At 37.5% G+C, this 13,354-nt stretch overlaps 1 protein-coding gene across 1 annotated transcript in view; it reads right to left on the bottom strand.

Annotated features, from left to right (window-relative positions):
* Positions 1 to 645: 645 nt before the first annotated feature.
* brsk2a (BR serine/threonine kinase 2a) overlaps positions 646 to 13,354 on the bottom strand; it is a 273,553-nt gene continuing 260,844 nt past the window's right edge. Inside the window, exons 19-20 of the mRNA XM_067379486.1 lie at positions 11,924 to 12,013; positions 646 to 851 (exon numbers count right to left, since the gene is read on the bottom strand). Of these exons, the coding sequence (XP_067235587.1) occupies positions 646 to 851; positions 11,924 to 12,013 (296 nt within the window). The remainder of the gene's footprint in view (positions 852 to 11,923; positions 12,014 to 13,354) is intronic.

The raw sequence follows: 13,354 nt of genomic DNA, 5'->3' as shown, positions 1-13,354 counted from the left end.
GAGGTGGGATGTCTGGGTATCTTAGAGGCAGCTCACTAAGTTTTGGAACAGAGTCTATTGGTGCAGCCAGTTCCCACCAGCTGGTCAACCATTTTAACAGGTTAGGATGCTGAGATGATGGCAGGGGAGCACACAGGTGGTTGAGCGGCAAGTAGTGTGTGTATCTGTATTTTAGTCCTTGTCAACTGTAGAGAGACCGGAGAGTGGGAAGGGAAGAGTATGATGAAGAATGAAGTGTCCATCTCCTTGGTAACCTGCTTGTTCATCATGAAAAGTGCCGTCTGTCAATAAATGTCCGTCACAGGATGTGCAGGGAAGAGGGGCAGCATTTTAATACGTTTTCTGGATAATTCCTAGCAGCAAAGACAAGCCGTCACAAAGGTGAGGAAAACGGGAAGGTAGACTTAAAGACATGAACACATCTGGGGTAGAAACAACAGGGGTTCGGGAAGAGGCTGGCAAACTGACATGGCAAAGACGGTGAAAGAGGAAATGTGTCTGGATTTGGGTCATAACTTGTTTTTTCAACAGTCATTCCATCATACAAAAAGTTTGTCCAAATATAAATTCCACCACCTGTAAGATTATGTACATTTTTGAGTGCTTTTATGTGGGTATGTTTGAAAAAGCTTGATTGGTAAAGTTTTAGGGCTGCTCCTGTATCCCAAAGGATGCCACCAGCTTGGCATTGTCCCTGGGATTGCCCGCCGGGCATTTAGAGTCACTAGGCTGAGGGTCATGGCGACGGGCGTTAGATGGGTGTCTGTTGGGCGTGCCAGGTGGCACCTGGCCATTCTTCTCGTCTGAAAAAAGTTGTTTAATTACGTCAAAGAAGTTACTCAATGGGCTGCCTAGGTACACAGATAGGAAGAAAAGGAAAAAAGAGAGAACAAAGAAATGAACAATGGGTTCGTACGAGGAGAAGTGGACAGAAAGGGGAAAAGAGATAGGAGAGGGAAAAATGTGAAGACTACGACTTGGAGACGCTTTGAGGGCCACACTAACTTTTGAATTTGGAAATTCTCTACAAGATATGAGGCTTGCCTGGTTAAATTAGTTAAAACCAGCTTAAGTCTGTACCTACTGTAGCTGGTTGCCATTAATGGGTTAGTTCACCCAAAAATTTAAATTCTTAACCCTCATGTCGATCCAAAATATCTTTAGTACCTTTCTGGACCTTGAAAGTGGTGGTTAAATTGCTTGCTATGGAGGAGTCAAAAAGTTATTGGATTTCATCAAAAATATCTTCATTTGTGTTCCAAAGATGAACGAAGGTGTGGAACGACATGAGGGTGAGTAATTAATGACATTATTTAAATTTTTGGGTGAATTAACCCTTTAAGCTTGTTATTACATTCAAGTTTCAATATTTTATCAGTATGTGTGTTCCCTGGAAATGGAACCTATGACCATGGGGGTGCTAGAGTTATACTTTACAAGTTGAGCAACAGCAACAAAACTAGTTGTAGTTTAAGCTGGACTACCAGATGGTGGGCACCTAGCTGAGCTGGTAGATCATCTTGGATGAGATAAATCGCCTTCACCACCAAAAACATGTATGACATGTTTTTTCTAGCCCAAATTTAACTAGGTTCCCGCTGGCTGGTCAACCACATTAACCATCTTGGAACAGCTTACTTGACCACCTTAAGCTGGTATGACTTAATTTTTCCAGCAATGTCCTTGACCAAGATGGAGTACCATATCTCAGCCAGGTCCCCAACATCTGGTCAACCATCTAAATCAGCTTGGACCAGTTAGAAACGAGCTACCGTGTTCCAAAACAGAGCTACCACATTAAAGTCAATGTAAAACAGCATTTGCAACCCATTTTACTTCTGTCACAACACATAGTTCCAAGTCATACAGAATAATCAACCAAAAATAACAGGGAATTACTTGGTGAGGTTTAGAATGGAGTTCAGCTGCAGACTACTTTTGAGGAGCATTTTTCACCTTGAGGTAGAGGCTGAAGGTCAAGTTCACCCCAAGAGCATCTTTATGGTAATATTTTTCATATATGCTGTAATTTGCTATTATTGAAGTACCCCTGCACTCTAAAAAATGCTGGGTTAAAAACAACCCAAGTTGGGTTGAAAATGGACAAACCCAGCAATTGGGTTGTTGTAACCCAACGGTTGGGTTAAATGTTTGCCCATCCTGATGGGTAGTTTTATCTAACTCAACTATTGTATAAAAATTACTGTACTGCTTGCTTAAAATGAACCCAAAATATGTTGGAACTTACCATTTATTAATATGCTTAATAAATGAACATTTATTAAATTGCTTATTAATAAATGTTCACCTTTTGATTATTACTGTTGCCTCTAGGAAATGTGTCTGATTTTTAATTTCCAACCTATTTTGCATTCATTTTAAACCAGCCATACTAAACAATAGTTGGGTTAAACAAAACTGCCCAGAAAGTTGGGCAAACATTTAACCCAACCACTGGGTTAAAACAACCAAATCGCTTTTTTTTTTTTTTTTTTTTTTTTTTGGGGTGAGATTTAATATTAACTGCCATTAAATTACCCATTAACTATTGGTGAGATTGGTGAGACAACTGTACCTAAAACAGATAAACTGCACTGGCTAACACTATTTTTGGTCTAGGTGAAGACAGTATTAAAAAGTTTTCCAAAAGAAAAACGTTCAGTGAACGTACCAATGAAAAAAATCATATACAGTAAGACCAGGAACATGTATTAAGACAGTAAATAAGGTCGGTTTTGATTTGATATTGACTTTAAAGATGGTTATTCTGGATTTTCTGGTCAGGGTGATTCACATGGGATCACATGGCTTTAAATAGCCAACATAAGAAACACTAGATAACTAGAAAAGGTTCTAAAGTAATGAGTGAAGCAATGTGGAATCTGTACACTCTGTCACTGCAGAAAGAATGGCACGTAGATCAGTCAGGAAACCCACACGCGGGTAGAACATACCCTTTAATCTTCATTTTGCTCACTTCTCAGAGTCACAGAAGCCTATGAAATGTCATCTGTCCGGTTCAATTACATATCATATTCCACAGGCGGAATATACAAGAGCAGGATATCATCAAGCACCACTGTATTTTCTGTAATTATGTAAATGAAAACTAGTTTTTGATGGATGGAAAGACTACAATGTCTACAAACATTTTCCACAAATTTCTTTCCAGTGTCTGTGCAACGAGACCACTGGGCAATTGTTTGAACAAGCTACTAACAACAAAGACTAAATTACAAAAACCTCATAAACTTGGGTAATGGTAAATGCAGTAACTACACTGCGTTCCAAATTATTATGCAAGTGACATATCAGTAAGATTTCAGTTCAATAAACTTTCAGATTTGAGTTTTTCTAAGAAAATGTTTGTTTATTTATCCATGTCTTTTTAGATAACTAGTATCAATCTCAGACAAAATAATTTGCCAGGTCTATGGAAACCCTACTTAGAGGTTGTTCCACATTATTAAGCAAGTCACAGTTCTTATGCAATATGGGGAGGAAGAAAGATCTTTCTGAAGATGAAAAGCATGAAATGGTGCAAAAGGCATGAAAACAACTAATATTGTGTGAAACTGAATGGAGATTAGCAAATTATCATAAGATTTGTGAGTGATTTAGAGCACAGCAGAACTCGGTCAGATAAAGGCTTATTAATGAAAGTTCCTGTCAAAAAATTAATTGTATTAAAAGGGCAGCTATAAAAAAGCCAGTGTTGAGCAGAAAACAGGTATTTGAAGCTGCTGGTGTCTCATGCAGGCTGGCAGCTGTGCATAAAGATGCATTTTAGACACCACTAACCAAACCTCACAAAGAGAAACATTTACAGTGGGTGTAGAAATACATTTTCAAACAGTTTTATTGCTGTGGTGTTTTTTTGCAGTATGGGATAGTGCATAGTGCATTGTATTTCAGAAGGCACTATCCTCCTTTTTATACCATAGCTGAAAATGGCCAGTTATCTTGCAAAAGTCATTTTAATACCCTCAGAGACCCTAAAGGGACCTTCCATCTCACTTCCAGCCCAAATCATCACCCGCCAGCTCCTTGCTGACATCACAGTCTTGTTGGAACGTAGTGGCCATTCACCAACCATCCAGAAATCCATCCATTTAGACCATCCATTGTAGTACAGCATTAGTCAGTGAATAAAACCATTTAAAAATGAGTCTTCGTGTATTTCTAAACCCACTGTAAATGTTTCTCTTTGTGAGCTTTGGTTTAGAGTGGCTGAAATGCATCTTTACGCACAACTGCCAGCCTGCATGGAGAGCTTCTCAAGACTTCAGAGACACCAGAATACCTGTTTTCTGCTCAACACTGGCTTTTTTTTTATAGCTGCCCTTTTAATACAATACATTTTTTTGACAGGAACTTTCATTAATAAGCCTTTATCTGACCGAGTTCTGCTGTGCTCTAAATCACTCACAAATCTTATGATAATTCGACAATCTCCATTCAGTTTTCACACAATATTAGTTGTTTTCATGCCTTTTGCACAACATTGGACCATTTCATGCTTTTCATCTTCAGAAAGATCTTTCTTTCTCCCCATATTGCATGAGAACTGTGACTTGCTTAATAATGTGGAACAACCTCTAAGTAGGGTTTCCATAGATCTGGCAAATTATTTTGTCTGAGATTGATACCAGTTATCTAAAAAGACATGGATAAATAATCAAACAAACATTTTCTTAGAAAAACTAAAATCTGAATGTTTATTCTACTGAAATCTTACCGATATGTCACTTGCAAAATAATTTGGAACGCGGTGTAGTTCACTTATTCTAGCAGACTTTGTAAAGTTTTTGTTTCTCGACAGGCTATTAAAAACCTGCACATCCTGATTGCTGGAACTGGTGACTGGAAATAGCAATTTTCAAAAGTTCTTGGCATTTGGGTGTAATATGCACCAGACGGTCTGGTCCATCTGAGGCTCAGACTAGCCTTCAGCCATTTCTGACTGCATGAGAAAACCCCCTTTAATGTACTTGATTTAGGATACTTCCAAACTCATGACTACACATGCAACCTGCATAATTACACAAACTGGCACACAGTCAGTTGTGTAGGGTTCATTTGAACATTTGGGGGCACATCAGAGCCTCTGGTGTACATATGTATAGCCTCGTCTGTTTGGCGCACATAGCCAAGAAACTAAGACCAGGTTTGTAAGCCATACAGCACACACACTAAGTATGTAACAGCAAGTTTCTGTTGTGCTCATCTTAGTGTTTTAGTGCACACAAAACTCAAAACAAAATAAAATTATGTCGCACTTACTGATTCCATTATGTTACATGTAAAAGGGTATTTATGGGACTAGGTGCACTTTAAATGGGATTTAATACATAACATGCGTGATTGCAAGTGCTGTGATTGGGTTTTTATAAGGTAGTGTGCATAATAAAATAATTCAGTGGACCTTTTGGATACTTAAAGGGATAGTTCACGCAAACATGAAAATTCTGGCCTCATTTACACACTTTCATGTCTTCAGATAGAAGAAAGTCATACAGCATTGGAATGATATGAGGGTAGTAAATAATGTTTCCATCCACCTATTTTCATTGGCATTTTGGGATATTGCATAAAAACCCCTTGATGGAAACACCAAGATGGACATAAAAAAATTAAAAAAATGTGCATTACATACTCTTATGCGCTCAATTGAGGCTATTGATTTTTTTATCCAACAAGAACATTTACAGAATAAATCCTCAACAAAAAACTCATGTGACTTTGCCTCAAAAGAGGATGTGATTGGATAACTGGCCTAATCGGTGGATCAATTTCATTGCACAGCAACTCAAATGTTGGTTTGCTCATTCTGAAATGCCTGAGCCAAAGTCTGTCATCAGAATGATGTGGTATAAGGATGATTGCATTCCCAAACTCCAGCATCCGAACGCAAAATAACATGACAGCGCTTAGTGCGTTTCGTCTGCTGCTCTGTCATTTATGATGGAGAAAAAAAAAAGAGCCACAGTGACTTCGCAGATTGCAGCAACTTGGATATAGATATTTTGCGTTTCAGAGGAAGTGACAATTTTGTTCTATTGAAAATATGGGATGGAAACGCTGCTTTATTCGCAAATGTTTTATGCGATATTCCAAGTTAAATTCACAACTTTGGATGGAAACATAGCTATTGATGACAGAATCTTAATTTTTGAGTGAACTACTCTATGAGCTTTACTTAAACTGTCTGAATGTCACTGTATTAAACCAAAGGATCCCAACTTCGAGGGGGCCAGCAGGATGACTTAAAAGTATTTAAATTAATAAATTATTTATATATTAACATAATAAAATGTTGTGTTGTGGTAATCTAAACTATATAAAATAACTTATATACTTAAAATAATGGTAACACTTTACAATAAGGTTCATTAGTTAACATTAGTAAACTACAAACCCGATTCCAAAAAAGTTGGGACACTGTACAAATTGTGAATAAAAACAAAAAGGCAATGATGTGGAAGTTTCAAATTTCAATATTTTATTCAGAATACAACATAGATGACATATCAAATGTTTACACTGAGAAAATGTATAATTTTAAGGGAAAAATAAGTTGATTTTAAATGTCATGGCATCAACACATCCCAAAAAAGTTGGGACAAGGCCATGTTTACCACTGTGTGGCATCCCCTCTTCTTTTTATAACAGTCTGCAAACATCTAGGGACTGAGGAGACAAGTTGCTCAAGTTTAGGAATAGGAATGTTGTCCCATTCTTGTCTAATACAGGCTTCTAGTTGCTCAACTGTCTTAGGTCTTCTTTGTTGCATCTTCCTCTTTATGATGCGCCAAATGTTTTCTATGGGTGAAAGATCTGGACTGCAGGCTGGCCATTTCAGTACCCGGATCCTTCTTCTATGCAGCCATGATGTTGTAATTGATGCAATATGTGGTCTGGCATTGTCATGTTGGAAAATGCAAGGTCTTCCCTGAACAAGACGACGTCTGGATGGGAGCATATGTTGTTCTAGAACTTGGATAAACCTTTCAGCATTGATGGTGCCTTTCCAGATGTGTAAGCTGCCCATGCCACACGCACTCATGCAACCCCATACCATCAGAGATGCAGGCTTCTGAACTGAGCACTGATAACAACTTGGTTTGTCCTCGTCCTCTTTAGTCCGGATGACATGGTGTCCCAGTTTTCCAAAAAGAACTTCAAATTTTGATTCGTCTGACCACAGAACAGTTTTCCACTTTGCCACAGTCTATTTTAAATGAGCCTTGGCCCAGAGAAAATGCCTGCACTTATGGATCATGTTCAGATATGGCGTCTTTTTTGACCTATAGAGTTTTAGCCGGCAACGGCGAATGGCACAGTGGATTGTGTTCACTGACAATTTTTTCTGGAAGTATTCCTGAGCCCATGTTGTGATTTCCATTACAGTAGCATTCCTGTATGTGATGCATTGCCGTCTAAGGGCCCGAAGATCACGGGCATCCAGTATGGTTTTCCGGCCTTGACCCTTACGCACAGAGATTGTTCCGGATTCTCTGAATCTTTGGATGATATTATGCACCGTAGATGATGATAACTTCGAACTCTTTGCAATTTTTCCCTGAGAAACTCCTTTCTGATATTGCTCCACTATTTTTCGCCACAGCATTGGGGGAATTGGTGATCCTCTGCCCATCTTGACTTCTGAGAGACACTGCCACTCTGAGAGGCTCTTTTTATACCCAATCATGTTGCCAATTGACCTAATAAGTTGCAAATTGGTCCTCCAGCTGTTTGTTATGTGTACATTTAACTTTTCCGGCCTCTTATTGCTACCTGTCCCAACTTTTTTGGAATGTGTAGCTCTCCAAAATGAAAACCAAAATGAGCCAATATTTGGCATGACATTTCAAAATGTCTCACTTTCAACATTTGATATGCTATCTATATTCTATTGTGAATAAAATATAACTTTATGAGATTTGTAAATGATTGCATTCCTTTTTTATTCACAATTTTATGTCCCAACTTTTTTGGAATCGGGTTTGTACATTACTTAACATGAACTAATAATGAACTGCACTTCTACAGCATTTATTAATCTTTATTAATCTTTGTTAATGTTAATTTCAACATTTACTAATACATTATTAAAATCTTGTCAACATTAGTTAATGCACTGTGAACTAACATGAACAAACAATGAACAACTGTATTATCATTAACTAACCTTAATGAAGACTTGCAAATACAGTAACAAATGTATTGCTCCTGGTCAGTTCATGTTAGTTAATGCATTAACTAATGTTTAACTAATGACCCTTATTGTAAAGTGTTACCAAAATAATTATTGTTCTCATTGAAGAACATACAGTTCTTGAAGTTTCTGGAATCACAAAATGAATCATGGTTAATTATATCACTACTCCCAATTTCTGTAAATAAAAACAAGCAGTTTGGATTGGATTGTTAGAAAATGCAAAGACATTCAGACATTTTTAAGCATTACCTTGGGTTAGTTCACCCCAAAATTTAATTTGTGTCATTAATTACTCACCCCCATGTCGTTCCACACCTAAGGCCTGCATTGCCAGCAAGATAATTAACACTTTCAATGCCCAGAAAGCTACTAAAGTCATATATAAAACAGTTCATGTGACTACATTGGTTCAATCTTAATGTTATGAATGTTCAACCTTAATGTTATGGGCGAACTTACCCTTTAAGTAACGCTTAAAAATGTCTCAATGTCTTTGCATTTTCTAACAATCCAATCCAAACTGCTTGTTTTCGAACTGTTTTTATTTACAGAAATTGGGAGTAGTGATATAATTCACCATGATTCATTTTGTGATTCCAGAAACTTCAAGAACTGTATGTTCTTCAATAAGAACAACAATTATTTTAAGTAAGCAATGAGAATACTTTTGTGCGCCAAAAAAAAAAATACAAAATAACGACTTTATGACAATATCTAGTGATGGGCGATTTCAAAACACTGCTTCATGAAGCTTCACAAATCTTTTGTTTCGAATCAGTGGTTTGGAACGCCAAAGTCACATGATTTCAGCAAACGAGGCTTGTTACGTCATAAGTATTTCGAAATTTCAATAGTTCACCACTGGGGGGCGTGACTTTGGCAGTTTAATACGTGCTCCAAACCACTGATTGAAAACAAAAGATTTGTAAAGCTCCGCAGCTTCATGAAGCAGTGTTTTGAAATTGCCCATCACTAGATATTGTCATAAAGTCGTTATTTGTTTTTAGTTTTTTTGGCGCACAAAAAGTATTCTCGTCGCTTCATATCATTAATGTTGAACCACTGTAGTCACATGAACTGTTTTAAATATGTCTTTAGTAGCTTTCTGGGCATCGAAAGTGTTAATTAACTTGTTGTCAATGGAGGCCTCACTGAGCCATCGGATTTCTTAAAAAATATCTTAATTTGTGTTCCGAAGATGAACGAATGACTTACGGGATGAGGGTGAGTAATTAATGACAGAATTTTCATTTTTGGGTGAACTAACCCTTGAAATGTTTAAATACTTTTTAGGTCCACTGTAATTATGATGCAATTTGGTGTATTTAACACAGAAGCCATAAGAGTCTTACCACATTTGGATTTTGTGACTTTACAGAATTTTGAAGCACACTGAGAGTTCTCTGGATACACGTGAGAGAGAGAAACGTGTGTTGACACCAGACAAAACTTTCACAAATAAGAGCAGCCTTGAAAAAAAGTTTGAAATTTCCTAAATCTTTTTTTGGTTTATAAATTGGATCAGCGCATTAGCTCATTAGATTAGCTGTGTACGCTCTTCATCATGCCCAAGTGAAGCAAATGAGCAATTTCCAATTAACAAGCATGGGGCCAGATGTCTTCATCTAGACTACATTAGGGGCAAGAAGACTTCGGTTGGGTGGTTATTGGACAAGTTTGTGTGGATAATTATGCTTGTTTGGAATAAAAATAGTTTTATGAATCTATAAAACACTTCAGGAGGTTAGTTGTTAGCATACACACAGAAAGCCACGACCTCCTCCACAAAATAACATAATTAAATCAGTGATTTTTGTTTATTAATGTTTATTTTTGGAACGGCAAGTGTAATCTGACTGCAGTGAGTATGTGCCATTCATCTGTGCAGTGCTGTAGTGCGTTCAAACCACAGTGAGTCATACAGCGCTGAATGAGACATGGAGCACAATGAATGTGACATGTTTAAGCGAAAGGGAAGGAGAAAGAGAGATAGACAGTGAAAGACAGTGTTGGGGTAGGAACAGAGAAGGACGAGAGGAGGAGAAAAAGGGAGGATCTACTCTCTTGCGATGATCTGGAATGTCTTCCTGTTGCCCAACACTCCCTGAAATCTCCCCAAAGTGGCAGTAACAAACACTGTTGATGACTACTTCACCCTCTTATTAGTCATATACCTCTTGGATTTCATCAAAAATATCGTAATTTGTGTTCCAAAGACAAACTAAGGTCTTACTGGTGTGGAACGACATGGCTAATTAATGACAGAATTTTCGTTTTTTGGTGAAGTAACCCTTTAATTATAGCTAGTAGAATGTATTACTAATATTTGTACATATACAGTTGTACATTATAGCAAAAATGCTTAAATATTTAGCATTTTTTAGATTCAGTATTCAATATTTTATTCATTGTATTCAATATATATATATATATATATATATATATATATATATATATATATATATATATATATATATATATATATATATATATATATATATATATATATATATAAATATATATATATTTATATTTTTTATTTATTTTTTTATTTTTTTATTTTTTTTACAATGATGAAAATAATAATAGAGCACCAAATCAGCATCTTAGAATAATTTCTAAAGCATCATGTCACAGGAATAAATTACATTTAAAAAAATATTAAAACAGAAAATCATTTTAAATTGTAACATTATTTAACTATGCTTTTGATGAAATAAATGCAGTCTTTGGTTAACTTAAGAGACTCTTTTTTTTTTTCATAACTTTTTTTTTCAGACATGTACAGAAACTTTGAGTGTTGAACATATAACAGGAAAGGCATCAACGTTGCTAAATATACAGTACATAAATACAGTAACCTTGGAGTTCCATTGCCAGGAATTACTGAAACAATCTGTGTTGGTGTGCATTTAATAAAACCAGAAAAGTTTGGTATGTATTGGTTGTGTCTATAAGATGTTGTTGTTCATTTATCAGACCAGTAGGTGGAGCTGTTATCAGGGAGATGGTTGGGACACAGTCAAATATTATCGTGTCAAGAAGAGAGGACGTGCACGGGGTAAACGAAGATTAGGATGAAAAAAAGTGGTTTTTCTTTTTTCTTTTCTCCTCTGATGAACCACATAATCAGCTGTTCATCCTTGAATATCTGAATAGTTTGAGGTTTTAGAAGGTATACAGTGAAAAAATATTTTCCCAAAACTTGATATTTTATTGTAATGTCTCTGATTTGTTTCTTTTGGTTTAAAACAATAGCTGCCTGATCAAACTAATTGTGTCAGAACAAGACTTCGGTTTTGGGGTTATCCCGACCTGAAATTATACCATAAACCTTTACATTAACAGCCCAGATCCATCACCCAACAAGGACAGCTTCATGATTTCTAGTTTTGGGAGACTATGAGGTGCCCATGTTTGGAGAACTGTCAGGGAATTCTACCATTAATGCCATCTGAGAAATGGGAGCAGCGGTGTGGCCAAAGGCAATCACCAAGAATTGTAAAACTCCCCATCTCTTCTAGCGTCTACAGGGATTGCTTTAGGGTGGGATCATGTGAAGAATATTGTGATGCTGTGCTGCGGTGTGCTGTGGACGAAGGGTGGGGGGACATGCATGATGGAGGAGGGGTATAAACAGGCATGAGAGGGAACGTGGGGCTCGGGTTGGAATGGGGGAAGGGACAGGGGATTTATACTCACCAGACAGCTGTTGGACCCCTGGCTGGTCGTGTGTGCTTAACAACTGCGCCTGAATCGTCTCTACCACCCGCTTAAAACGCCGACTTGGACCTTAAATAAAGTGTAACAGGTTGAAACAGGAAGTTGGGACAGGGCATTCCTTAATACAGAGGTGTCTAGTTGACCTCATTCATGCCACTTGGTTTGCACCTTCAGGAATTTGGATTGATTGGACTGATTGTAATGTTTATGAATTTATTGTAAAACCACTTCTAACTTGCAGTCCTCCTTAACTCACCTAGGTGGACAACAACATTATTTAAAATCCACACTACAGTGGAAAAGAGCTGCTGTTAGCGCTATTATGTGGAGACATAATGAATATTAACGAAAGAAAATAAAGGAGAATGATGCATTAGCCAATATTTCTACAAATAATAATGATGGGATAATTGGTGTGTGTAAGAGGCTATTTGGCTCAATCTGAGAATTAAATGGAAATGTTTCTGAAGGTGCTGTCACATGCACCATTGCCCAGAAATCCTGTAATTTTAGAAATCTCGTGTTCAGGAGTTTCGTATGAGGGCGAAATTCGTAAATTTGCTGCGTTGACCAACAGGAAGCTGCTTGGTTTGAAAGTGATTCTGTGTCAGCGGTGCTTCATACATACAGTGGGTATGGAAAGTATTCAGACCCCCTTAAATTTTTCACTCTTTGTTATATTGCAGCCATTTGCTAAAATCATTTAAGTTCATTTTTTTTCCTCATTAATGTACACACAATACCCAATTGACAGAAAAACACAGAATTGTTGACATTTTTGCAGATTTATTAAAAAAGAAAAACTGAAATATCAAATGGTCCTAAGTATTCAGACCCTTTGTTCAGTATTTAGTAGAAGCACCCTTTTTAACTAATACAGCCATGAGTCTTTTTGGGAAAGATGCAACAAGTTTTTCACACCTGGATTTGGGGATCCTCTGCCATTACTCCTTGCAGATCCTCTCCAGTTCTGTCAGGTTGGATGGTAAACGTTGGTGGACAGCCATTTTTAGGTCTCTCCAGAGATGCTCAATTGGGTTTAAGTCAGGGCTCTGGCTGGGCCATTCAAGAACAGTCACGGAGTTGTTGTGAAGCCACTCCATTACTTTAGCGGTGAGCTTAGGGTCATTGTCTTGTTGGAAGGTAAACCTTCGGCCCAGTCTGAGGTCCTGAGCACTCTGGAGAAGGTTTTCATCCAGGATATCCCTGTACTTGGCTGCATTCATCTTTCCCTCGATTGCAACCAGTTGTCCTGTCCCTGCAGCTGAAAAACACCCCCACAGCACGATGCTGCCACCACCATGTTTCACTGTTGGGACTGTATTGGACAGGTGATGAGCAGTGCCTGGTTTTCTCCACACATACCACTTAGAATTAAGGCCAAAAAGTTCTATCTTGGTCTCATCAGAC

This window comes from Chanodichthys erythropterus, chromosome 24, assembly GCF_024489055.1.
Source record: "Chanodichthys erythropterus isolate Z2021 chromosome 24, ASM2448905v1, whole genome shotgun sequence".
NCBI lineage: Eukaryota > Metazoa > Chordata > Actinopteri > Cypriniformes > Xenocyprididae > Chanodichthys > Chanodichthys erythropterus.
This window is presented reverse-complemented; position numbering and strand designations above follow the sequence as displayed.